General features: G+C 44.3%; 1 protein-coding gene across 1 annotated transcript in view; it reads right to left on the bottom strand.

Annotated features, from left to right (window-relative positions):
* The window catches only part of bchs (WD repeat and FYVE domain containing 3 bchs), a 245728-nt gene that overhangs the window by 141404 nt on the left and 91653 nt on the right, over positions 1–12671 (bottom strand). Inside the window, exons 23-26 of the mRNA XM_075687061.1 lie at positions 9159–9387; positions 4875–5011; positions 4684–4795; positions 3963–4153 (exon numbers count right to left, since the gene is read on the bottom strand). Coding sequence (XP_075543176.1) covers positions 3963–4153; positions 4684–4795; positions 4875–5011; positions 9159–9387 — 669 coding nt within the window. The remainder of the gene's footprint in view (positions 1–3962; positions 4154–4683; positions 4796–4874; positions 5012–9158; positions 9388–12671) is intronic.

Here is a 12671-nt window from a genome sequence, read left to right as displayed (position 1 = left end):
CATGTCAATTACAAAGTTGTAGGTCACTTTAAATAACCTCCGAATCAAGCATTTATTTCGTGCTGAAGTGTGCCTGGTTGTTTTTTCCAAGAAAAAACAAAAGACTGCAAAGTACGCAAAATATGAAATAGATGCGTGCTCGCGCGTGGCTACTCAAGCACCTCCAAGCAACCTTTGAGAGATATATGGCTGCATTCATTTATCGCCGGACTGTACAAGGCTGCGTCATGTAGGATGACTTGAGAGGTTTCGTGACCTAACTAGCATGGTGCGATAAGCGTCAGCATCTGCGGACGCTTATGCTTGATCAGGAGGCACTCGGAATAATTTAACCTTCGCGTAGCATGAAACAAAGCTACAAAAGAAATTTAACCAATGTGAAAAAAAAAAAAGAACAGTGCGCAAAAGAGCATGCAAAAAGAAAAAAGGCAGTGCTCGGAACAACAGAAAAGAGCTACTCAGGAGTTTATTTCAATAAAAAATAAACCAAAAGCGTGTAAGGCATCTTAGCCGCCCGCAAAGAAACATCCAAAGGTGCAACTGGTTTAGCCATTTACCCTTTCTGTCTCTTGAACTCCGGAAAAGAGGCAAAACAAAGCAGTCTCTTTAGCTATTTCTATCTTTGTCATAAGCTTTTGTTATGTAAGGGTAGGGTGACATCATGAAAGTACGTTAAACAGTCATGTTTTACACCAATTTTGAGCAGTTATTTTCCACGGCAACTCACATGGTCAAACAGGTCACTGTCTGAAGTAATACAGTACTTTCTTCTTTCCAACACTTGTGCTGCTGCAGCTTTGACCAATGACGTTGGAATCTCGTGGCAGACTCTGCTTATTTTTGCCTTTAGGGCATCTGGTGAGGTAGTTTCACTGCTATACATGAGATCTTTCACGTAGCCCCACAAGAAGTCCAGCGGTGCCATGTCCGGCAACCTTGCAGGCTAGGGTACAGGTCCGTGCCAGCCAATCCACTGTCCAGGAAAAAGCTTGTCGAGCCACGCTCGAGACTAACTACTACTATGCGCAGGAGCACCATTGTGTCGAAACCAGATGTTCCGAAGGTGCGCAAGTGGAATGTTGCAACAGACATCGTTCACGGAGCCCTCGAGGATGTCGTTGACGTAGCGTTGAGTCGTTAGTGTGTTGTTAAAAAAGATGGGTCCGATGATGTTCCCATCAATAATACCAGACCACACATTAAACGACCACTGGTATTGGTGTTGCGTTTGTGTCAGCCAGTGGGGATTCCTACAACTCCAGTAGTGCGCGTTGTGGAGATTAACTTGCGCGTTTTTGGAGAAATTAGCCTCATCCGTCCAAAGCATGTACGTGAGTGAGAAAGTCCGGTTCATCTTCACATTTCATGAAAATCCAATTGGCAAACTCAAATATGCTTTCAGAATCTCGGCCTTCAAGTTTCTGATGAAGATGCACATGGTACAGGTGCATATGACCTTTTTTTTTAAAGTCCTCCACACTGATGACCTTGCGGTTCCAGCCTCCGTGCTGGCGTCGCACCCACTACTGTGACGGTTAGCAGCAAAGAATGCCAATACATCTGTTTCCGCTTCTTGAACTACCGTCGCAGTCTTGTGTCACTTTCTTGTGAAGCTACCCGTCTTGCAAAGGACTGCGTACGTTCTAAGTATGGTTGACGGACTAGGGCATCCTCCACAATGACACATCCGGAATAGCTTGGCTGCCTTCCTCTTGTGGCCGTGCGCCGCCCCCAGAGCTAGGATCATTTTAGCCTCCTGATCATTCGTGAAGGGCATGACTGTCTTCTTGAAGAGCAGGTTACTGGTGTGGTATTGTTGAGATCTCCCGTTATTATCTACGCACTGACATGTCAAGCAAAAATGATTTACGTAATCGACAACAGCATATGCTGGCCATACAGATTTGCAAAAACGCATTAGATGGACATAGCCTGTGCAAGGTTTGTTTCTATTGCTAAAGGGAACAAAAGGAGCATACGTTCCGGGTATGCCTGTCTACAGAACAAGATGAGTGCACAAAATTACACTACCAAGTGCGCCGTCACCGTTTCCCGGCTGCAAAATACCCCCCCCCCTCCCCCCTCCCCTATGGCTTTGCTACGCTTATCAATGGGTCAGCAGCGTGTTCTCATGATGCTGTGACCATCACATAGCGTGAAGCCCTGTATTAAGCTGCCGCTGCTAGTAAAGCCATGTATCCGTGGCTATTCGCTTGGGAGTACTTGAGTAGTGGCGAGCGAGCGTGTATCTATTTCGTGTTTTGAAGGTTTCACTCGTTTTTTTTTTTAACCAACGAGGCAAAGCTGAGCACAAAACAAATGCTTGATTCGGAGGTTATTTGAGGTGCCCTACAACTTTGTAATTATATTTTTGTGATTCACGGAATGATTAAAAAGTTTGCTAATTAAATCAATCAATTATTTAATACTTCGTGATAAAAAAATACTGGCTGCAAGTACACACGACTATGACTACTATGCAGTCAGCATGATTTCTCTAGAGCTCTTGGTTTTTTTTTTTAAATCTTGGTCCAAGTTAACTGGGACACCCAGTATATCATGACTATATCCTACTTGGTGTTTTATTTCTTTTTTCTCGCTAGTACTGTGTAATTTCTTTCTTGCTCCTTTTTGTTGTTGCTTATTGTAACTACTACTCTTCCCACAAGACACCTTCAGGAGCCTGTGAGAGGTACAAGACTGAATGAATGAATGAATCAATCAATGCTTGAATGAATGAGTTAAATCTTTGACATAAATCTACAACAGCTGATGTGGGAAAGGAAGCAACTTCATGTGCATCCATGGATAACAGCATAAGTACAACAGGTGCCAATTTCCTCACAGCTTGGGCATGCAGAAATAAAATGAGAAGTGCAGTGGAGCATGGCTGCATGGTCACTTCAGTGCACACCCAGGCTATGAAGAAAGAAGTTTTTTTTTTTTATTTTTGCACATTCCTGGCCCGTATACTTTTGCTCATGGGTGTACTATTTGTAAGAACCATTACTCCTTACGAAGTTCAGTGGCCAGATGAAAAAGAGGACTGAGTGACAACTCTGAACTGTCATCGGTTCGTTGTTCCAAGTGGGATGACGCAATAGAAAGTATGTTTCGGAGTGCTCATAGGTTCATTGTTTTAAGAACATCTGCTTTCGAAACATCAATTCATTACTCCTTTTAATGGGCCAGTGACTGCATTTCTTCTATTTCACCATGACATCTGACCAGACGAACTTCTGTTGAGTCCTCGAGTACAAAAAATAGACGCAAAGGATCCTGTTGCCAGGTAAACTGTTGCGTATGCAAGCTGTAACTGACAAACAGCAGAAGCCACTATGACTGGAACATTTCACTTTCTTCTCATCTAGCATTCCTTGCTCTCACTCCTCTTGCTAAACGAAGCAACGTTGAGTCCCTGAAACTTCTGCACTCCCTCTTCAACTGACCCAGGTATGCATTGCCGAACTACATAACATGTGTTAAATTATCATCCACAAGGAACAGTCACAAACGTAACATATCTGTCTTTCATTCTTGGGTTTAAATACAGCTTTTCTTCCCCAGACCATAGAACTATGGAATTGAATACCTGGAACCCTCCGGTCATTACCCATACAAGAATTTTTGAGTGTCCTAGAATGTTCTTTATTTGTACCTTTCACAGCGTTTTGTGATTTGTATTTGTTTATTGGTACCTTTAACTGCATTGTTTTCTTACATGTTTAATTGCCTTGACACTGTTTATTTGTGTTGCGTAGCTACTTCTGTGATAGCCTTGCTAGGGGCTGCCATGTGTAAAAATAAATTAAGTAAAAAAATACATTCTCCCCTGCAATGATGCACATGCAACATACAATACACACATGCACAGAGACAAAAAAAAGCTGACTTGGAAAAAAAGAAGTGATAGGACCTTTCTCATATGTGCAAAAAAGCACCCAAGAGGGGTACTGCATCACCTGATAGCCCCTAATGCGGTCCATCTCCTGCTGGGCTGCTCTGTTGCTACGCACAACACACACCAGGGCCTTGACAGTGGCATAAAGCCCTTCGACATCCTGGGCCATCGCCACAAGTCCCAACAGGACAGACACGCCGCCAATGTTCTCAATGGTCAGAGCCACTGGTCGAGGGATGAAGGTCCGTGCCCCTGGACAGAAAGCCCTAATTTGCATTTTTGATACTACTTTGAAAGCAGACATAGACGTGAAGCCAGGTCAGTTTGTCGGCACCGGTTCAATCACTACGACAAGCTTACAACTTTTCCTCGCTGATGAAGCATAAAAGCTTAGCTACAAGAAGTCCGATTTCCTGCTAAGTTGTTTTGTGCAAGCAAGATTGATAACATAGAAAAAAAGAAAAGAAAGGTAATATCTATACAAAAATTAATTTTTTTATGAAATCCTTCAGGTCACACTGTGGTCAAGAAGGGAAAGCAGTCTAGCATACAACTGCTTAATGGGAAAGAATGTGGTGGGTACATGAAAGGAAGCAGCCCATTTACAGTTTTTTGTACTTGCGCAATGACCGTAAGCTATGTTTAAGAGTGCAGTAGGAAACAGTAGTGTCCTGTGCCACCAAAGCAGTCGCCATAGCTCGATTGTGACAATCTTGCAATGACGGTGCTTGCTAACGCAGAGAACCACCCACAAAAGCTATGAAAGCTGCAATGCAACTTACCAAGGTAACCAATGAGAACGCCACCCAAGCATCGTGCTGGTCCACTCAAGTGGGCTGCTGAATTATGCAAAATGCGGATTGGCGTTGCATTCTCGTGCGATGACATGCCCAGCTATGAAAGACAGGGAAATTAGCTCCAACACACCGTTTCTTCAGAATCACTAAAGCTATTTTCATGCAGTTGTGCTCACCATCTTAGCAATTGACTTGCAGTCAGTCTTACTGTACACTCTTCTAATCTTGGCTAAAGTCATGACGGACACTGCAGTTGCATTCAAACCGAACACAACCTTCTCTTCACTAAGTAGAGGAGGCAGAGGTTCTGTGCCTGCAAGGATAGAAGGGCAGGAAAGCAGAGGAAAAAATCAGATAATTTTGTCAGCAGTCAAACCATTGCAGCCACAATTCTAGCACAATTCAGCTTCACTTTAACAAATATATTTTAATTAAGGTTGGCACATTTTTTTTTTAGTTTGCCCCGAGCACAAACATTTTGTGATACACACTTCATTAAAGATGACTTACATTTATGTGCAGTACACAAGCAGTGACAAACTTGGAACAACAGAGCCTGACAAACAACACATTGTTTTTAGATCACAATAAATTTTTCAGCAATTTTGTTGCTGCCGATGCGACTTGCCTCAGAAACTTGTCTGAATGAACTTGTTCAAAGCACCCTATAGCATAAAATGTCTTGCACTGCCACAAGAGGGTGGTGCAGATACTATTGATTCATTTATTTATTTATTTATTCACTCACTCATTCCATTATTTATTCACATGCCCTAAAAGCCTGGTAGGCATTGCAAAGGAGGGGCACAACAATAAATAGAACAAGGCAACACAACTTTTTAGCAGACACAACTAAACAAGAAAACAAACTAAATGAGCGCAGCAAAAATTAATGCGCTGCAACGGAACTGTAATGTGTCAGAAGATGATTAAAAATTCTGCAAGTATTACTAACAACTACAACTTTGTAGTTAAAGCGCTTTAGACAGACAGTTTCTCTTCCAGACAATTTCTTTTCTGTGTGCATTTCTGGCAATCTTTTGCCACCCCATCTTTTAACATCCTTAAAAGTTATTTGGAAACAAAACTTAATTTTTATAAAATTTGATGCAACAGTTGTAAAATTGTAAAACCAGTCAAATCTCTTGCATGAATGAGCCAAGGTGTGCATCTGCCATGGCTTGGACGGCATCTCTGATGCAACCAATCAAGTGGCACTACACCCTACGCAATTCTTCCTGCTCTCCACCTCACCCCTCTCCCAGACTCCTTTCCTCAGCCCAACTATTGTAGCATCAAAACCCATCCTGTGTTGCAAAGAAAGCTTCACTAACTAATTCAGTAGATGGCCTAATATGACAGATGCAGCCATTAAATGACTCACACCTCAGATACTACAGTTGAACCCACTTATAACAATACTCAAGTGCCAAGAAAATCCCATTGTTATAACCAGGTTGCACAAAAAAAGTAGAGGAGACAAACACTCACACATTTTATTTAGCCAGAAATACGCACAGTCGAAACCACTTATAACATTCCCAGCGTTAACAATACTCGAATGTAACAATGAGCAGCGGCTCCACTCTGACCTTTGTGTGTGGGTTCTATGGCAAAATAAACTGCTTACAGTAGAATCTTGATGATACAAATATCTAGAGATGGCACAGTAATTTGTATCATGCAAAATTCTTATCACCCAAGAACGCATAAAAATCAGGAAATTAAGGGGGACACGGTCAAATTTCCACTAAAGTATGCTCAAAATTCCCGATTAAAAAATTTTCTTTTTCCCACAATCCTAAGAACATCCTTTACCTCATGGAGGAGTATTTGGAACAAATACACAGCAGAATTTCAGAAAATTTCACAGTGTGTTGTCTTTGAAATTAGGAACAAATTAGGCTTCAGGTACAGCATTTTGTTGATGCAGGCCGCCATCTCGGTATCGCGGCACACACGAGTGATCAGAGATTAGGATAACCGCAGCACTGTATTTCTTCATGCAGAAATAAAAGTAACAAAATCGAGTGCGAAAACAAAAAACTGGCGCTGCAATTCATTACGGCAGTCACGTGGCGCCAAGGGAGTGCTCCTATTGGCTAATGCGAATTTGAATCCTGGCACACTTGTTTCGTGCACATTTTGGCAGCAGCGAGATGTGCACATTGCATATTCCGAGGCTGACATTTCAAGATGTGCCTGGTTATCTCAAGTTTCCCTTGCTGCTGTGTCCTAGCTGCTGCCTGATCACAGTAAGGACATGAATTGCGCAAGATAAGGGAATCCGTTTTCTTTGCAGCGGCGAAGCTACTTTGTATTGTGTGATCCAACCAATGCAAAAGTATAAAAGTTTCGAATTTTCATTAGGTGCCAAAGACGATGGAAGGTGTGGAATACAGAGATAAGGCTACCCATGGAAGTGAATGCCATCAATCTTGCTGTCGTGGCAGGACTGGGTCACGTGTGATTGCTGGCTCCTGATAAAATTGCAAGGTGTTTAAAAACTGCTAGCCAAGTTGCATGATACTGCACAACACAAAAGTTTATTTGTCTTCTCTTTTTTAAGATGAGAGGGGGCTTGGAGGAAGGCGGAGTGACATAGGTTGCCCTGGCAACCTACGTCAGCGGGGGGCTGTGATACAACGCAGCACTCCACTGTGTGATCAAGAAGGCAAGCGAACTTTACCACGCCAGCTGGCTCAGCCGGCTCATGGCCTCCGAGACTGCATCGGAGGCCACGCCTGGCTGCCAGCCAGTGCGGCGTGGTGCAGGGAGAAGGAGAAGTGAATGCACAGCCTAGGCATAACCCTAGAGATCGCACCGGGGAGATTTCTGAGCCCAGGCTCAGTTGTGGCTGCTTGAGCGGCGCACCGTAGAGAAAGAGAGAAGTGAGTGCACTAATCTTTCACGCAGGCTTGCCTGTGACCTCCAAGATTGTGGTGCGAGATCTTGGAGGTCACACCCAATTGTGCCCGCAGAAGTGAATGTGCTAAGCACTCGCAACACTGTGCACAGCGTGGCATGGCTCACACAGCCAGGCACTGGCAACAGAGGGAGGTCAGAGGAGAAGTGTGATAGTGAGCTGCTGCTTAAGTGCAGGTGCACAGCTAAGTGCGGCAGTGAGAAAGATCAGTGTTGCTTGATGACATATTTGGCACGGGGACTGGGGGTGTTTTGAACTGCCGTGGTGAACGAGTGCCGAACCTCTTGGAAAGCGATGTACTCAGCGTGCTACGGTCAGGTATTTTTTTTGGTTTCGGAGATGAATCTAGTTCGTTATGTCTACTGGCAGGACAATTTCACTTTGATAAAACAAGGTTTTAAATAAATGAATTACTATGGGGATTTCAAGGGGAATTTCATTTACTTCGTTATATCCATTATTGCATTACATACCATTTCGTTACAAGGTTTGAGTGTATTGGCTATAACAATTAAATCTGGCTGCTAAGTGTCTGCAGTGAAAAGAAAAGAAATGCGAAATGCAGAAAAAAAAATGTGTGCCGCTTTACCCCCTCCACCTTTGTGCCGTGCACCCCTTAAGGGTATGCCTTAATCTCCCCTCTCTGGTCTCTATTCCACCCCTCCAACCTGGGTGAGAGGATGAAAGGGAGACGGACCTGACCAAGGCACACTGTGTGGAATGCACGGCAGAAAGGAGGGTATGACAAAGGTTACAAAGACGGCGCCGAATAAAACAACACACGAAGAAGGGAGACACGAGACAAGCACGTAGGCGCCTACGTGCTTGTCTCGTGTCTCCCTTCTTTGTGTGTTGTTTTATTCGGCGCGGTCTTTGTAATCATGCTTAACCAATTAGCCCACCAGCACATACTTAATGACAAAGGTGCTTGCAGTTTTTTTTCTTGAGGATTTTGTTTTTTTTTTTCCTTCTGAAGCACACGCCCCATAGCCAGATTTCATTGTTATAACTGATAATGCAGCATGAGAGCATTGTAGTAAATGGTTTATTTTACCGCAGAAATACGTACAAAAGTTGACAGTGCATTGACTATTCATTGTTACCATATAGACTCGTGTAAGGGCTGCACCCGTGTAAGGGCCACACCCCCAATTTGGCAGCCCAAAGTTTTGAAGAAAAAAAAAACATTCCCGTCGGAAAAGCAATTGCGTTCGGTGCACAGATGCCGTGCACATGCATCGGCAAATTTTCATGCGCTGTGCACTTTCACATGACCTTACTAGATGGCGAGAGCTGTGCATTGACCTCAGATGCAATGGTACATTCGGGGATCTGGGGGTGTGCAGTAGTTGCCGGCTGTGCCGACACCATTTTGACTAAAAGGGTTGGTCCCGTGTAAGGACCACACATCATCAAAATTGTTAAAAATAAGTGCGGCCCTTACACGAGTCTATACGGTATATTCAATATACGTTAAAACTGGTAATCGTTTTAAGTGGGTTATACTGTAGAACCAGTCTGGTAGGACACTCACCAATCATAACAGGGGCCTGCAAGCTGCCCACATAGCTGGGTCCCAAAAGGTAGACCTGGTGAATTAGCTGGGGTGAAAGCACTTCCTCCACCATGTGGCAGGGGCCCTGCTTCCAGATGAGACGTGATGGATGACGGAACTGTGGGGGAGTCCCAATGAAGCCGTACACCGAAGAGGCCACCGTCAGGTTTGCAGCACCACCACCAGGGTTTTGAGAGATGTATGGTATCTGTAAAAAAGAACACCACTGAGAACACTAGCTTTTAAAAAGTAAGTGATGAAACTTGATGAAACCACGGACGCTTCAGCATCGAGACAGAAGCACGCTGCTGTCCTGTACATTCAAAGTGTTAGCAAACCTTAGCTCGTGTTTTTAAGAAGCACGGTGTAAAAATCGCGCATGTGCCAGCAAGAAAACTTAAAGGTGACTTTTTGAACGTGAAGGATCCTCTCCCTCGGGCACATTATTCTGGCATGGTATACAAGATTCCATGTGCCGACTGCAACTCGGTGTATATTGGTGAAAGTGGAAATTTCTGCAGGTGTCTCAAAGGCACAAGAATGATGTCGCCAAAAGCCACACAGCGACAAATACCCTCCTAGAGCATGTCGAGAAGACGGGCCACGAGATAAATTTGGACAACGCGGGTATCGTGGCCACAGAGAAAAACTTGAGAATGAGGTTCAATCTCGAACCACTAATAATACAAATGACAAATAACACAATCAGTAGATCATCTGGCACTCTAAACCATGTATACTCCCGAACTTTCCGTCATGTGCTGAATGCTATTTAAGAACCTTGTGCTTAGCCAACATTCCATTGTGAACGAGGAATCTGTACAGATCCCGAAACGTCGTTCTATATTATTTTGACCTTGGCCAGTGACCTGCTTCATTTTCTAGCAATGAGGACGACACGGAAAGCGTCAGCACGGGCGATTCAAGCCCAACAGTGGCAGAAGCTGCGCGTTACGTCAGCCTCATGAATGCAATTCACGCGACGAGAACAGCACCCCGCAATGAAAAAGGCGCCCCATGACTTTTGCAGCGCTACCATGCCTGTGCACGGAGAATATGCAACGCCAACGAGGAATCTGCCATGCAAGTATTTGCCGAGAAGAGGGGGCTGGCTGAAAAGCTGGCTTGCAGCTTCAGTAAGCTTGAGGCCACCGTCGTCGCTGCTAGACCACCGTGGCATCAAACGAAAATATCAGATTTCAAAGTGCAAAGTGAATAAATACTGCTTCTGTCACGCGAAGTGAATAAATACTGCTTCTGTCACGCGATGTGAATAAATACTGCTTCTGTCAAGCGAAGTGAATAAATACTGCATGTTTTTGCCCTTTCATCGCATTCTCTCCAAGTTCCATTTTTGACAGGTAAGTAGGCAATCTCATGCTATTTTGGTTATGCAGTACTACCATTTAGTACATACTTTTTTTTAGCTCCGGCGACCTATGGTTTAACAAGGTTTCACTGTATTCTGAACCTCAATAAAACGAAGTGTGTTTATGCCCAATTTCAATATGACGAAATTTCACTGCCGCCACGAAGGAATACCAAGCTAATAAATGGAAAATTCCGTGGGTGCAGATGGTCAAATGATCAAATTACGTGCGGTTGCTTGTGCAAGCACCTCTCAAATCGCACACTGTGCAACTGAGAGCTGCCCCCAAAGCGGAGCGAAGCAATGTCATGTTCCGTATCAAGTCCAAAGGTGATAAGATCCTATCACGCCCCGCCCGCTGTATGCTTTAGGTGTGAATGAAAGCATGCGAGGGTGAGCCAGGAAGGATGGTGGCTTGATGAGCTCCATCTTCCCACGCGAGCAAGGGGAAAGGGGGGAGGGGAGCAAGCTCGTGGTGGCGTGATCAAATGCATGTGAGGGCAGGGGGGTAGGAAGGTTGGCACGCATTTCCTTTTGTTGCGCGGCCGTGGCAGGGCATCGATGTCAGCGTGGCTGAGTGCCTGAATGCCCTGTTTTAGAGATAATCTGTGCAAAGATTGGGCGAACTGAGATGGCCCAGCATCATGCGCTGTCTCCCGTGCATTTAGTTCTGGAGGTTGTGTAATCTTGAGTTTCGGAGTTTCGAGACACATTGCCAAGCGAGAGGCAGACGAAATATTTGCTCCCTGCTGCTGGCACTTTTCATGATGGCATCGTCCCACTGTAGGTGACATTATCCACCAAGAGGGTGGATTGGATGTGAAAGAATAGCTGGCTTCACTTTGTACCGCTGATGTAAAAATATTGTCGACACGGCCCGTGTGACGGCAGAGGGGCTCGGCCTCTCTGTACCGACGTGGGAGCGGCCCGCATCAGTCCCAGACTGATCCCTCAGGACCTAAATAAAGTTATTCATACCATACCATACCATACGGCATGAAACCGTGTCTTTAGTCACAGACTCTCAAATTCCCAAAATTATTTTTTTGTCTCACTCAAATGCTTTTCCTGAAATAGCGTGGTTATGAGCGGCAGTGCACGCGGTACAGATTGCACCAAGAGCAATGCATTGGTGTGGGTCTAGGCCCCCCAAGATTAGTGTTTTGCATCGCACAGCGCCATATATCTTGGATGCCATGGCTGACCACGCTTACTGCCCGCAGTCGTCATCAGATGGCGCCCTCAAATTAAAAATAAAAGTGGAGAAAGATAAATATTCGTTCTGAGAAAAAAAAATGTTGCAGTTACACCAGAAAGGCGGAGCATTGTTGGCAATAGCAAAGACAGCTACATGTAAGGTTCGTCATTTTATCGGTGTCACACATTCTCAGGCAATGACCACTTATTATCAAGAACACTCGCTGAAGAAATGCGAGCGAAAGTTTCGCACCGTGCCTCAGAAACGTGAGATTATGCGAACGCCAACACTAGATGCGCGGGAACAAAATATGCATGAAGGCACCTAACATTTCGGCTCGGCAACCTTTGTACTTGCTGAAGATTACCGTATTTACTTGAATCTAATACCCGTGTCACACGGGCGTTTGGAAGGCCTTCCAACCGATAGTCAGTTGACTCAAAGGTCAAGTTCGAGCTGCTACACGGGCGGTTTCGAAGGCCAACGAGTCAATAGTCTATCGAGTCAACGGAGCACCTTACAACTCTATTGAAATCTCGATGGCCTTTGAGAAACGGAAACGGAAACAGTGCGAACATGCCCTCTCGTTCACAGTGTGCTCGTACTATCGGTTAGAAAGAACAAATCAAACCAAAATGCTCTAAAAATACTATATATGAGTGTTATTAATTATTCAATATTTTTGCCCCTTGATATGTGAGAACTGCACATACTCTCTACAACAGCGACATGCAGCGACGCGAACGTTGCCGCAGTTTTGCTACTCAACAACTTAAAAACTAAACATATATGTATGGCAATGTATAAACATTTCTTTAAATGTATAAACAAACATAAAAGAAATTATAGTGCTTTTAAGTGGTTTTAATGTTGCTTAACTTTTCGTGACATGAAAACGAAAGTAAAGATCCACAGCGCCACGCAA

The sequence above is a fragment of the Dermacentor variabilis genome, chromosome 1 (assembly GCF_050947875.1).
Source record: "Dermacentor variabilis isolate Ectoservices chromosome 1, ASM5094787v1, whole genome shotgun sequence".
In the NCBI taxonomy this organism is placed as follows: domain Eukaryota; kingdom Metazoa; phylum Arthropoda; class Arachnida; order Ixodida; family Ixodidae; genus Dermacentor; species Dermacentor variabilis.
Note: the sequence above shows the minus strand (reverse complement) of the source record. Positions and strands in the feature narration are given on the sequence as shown.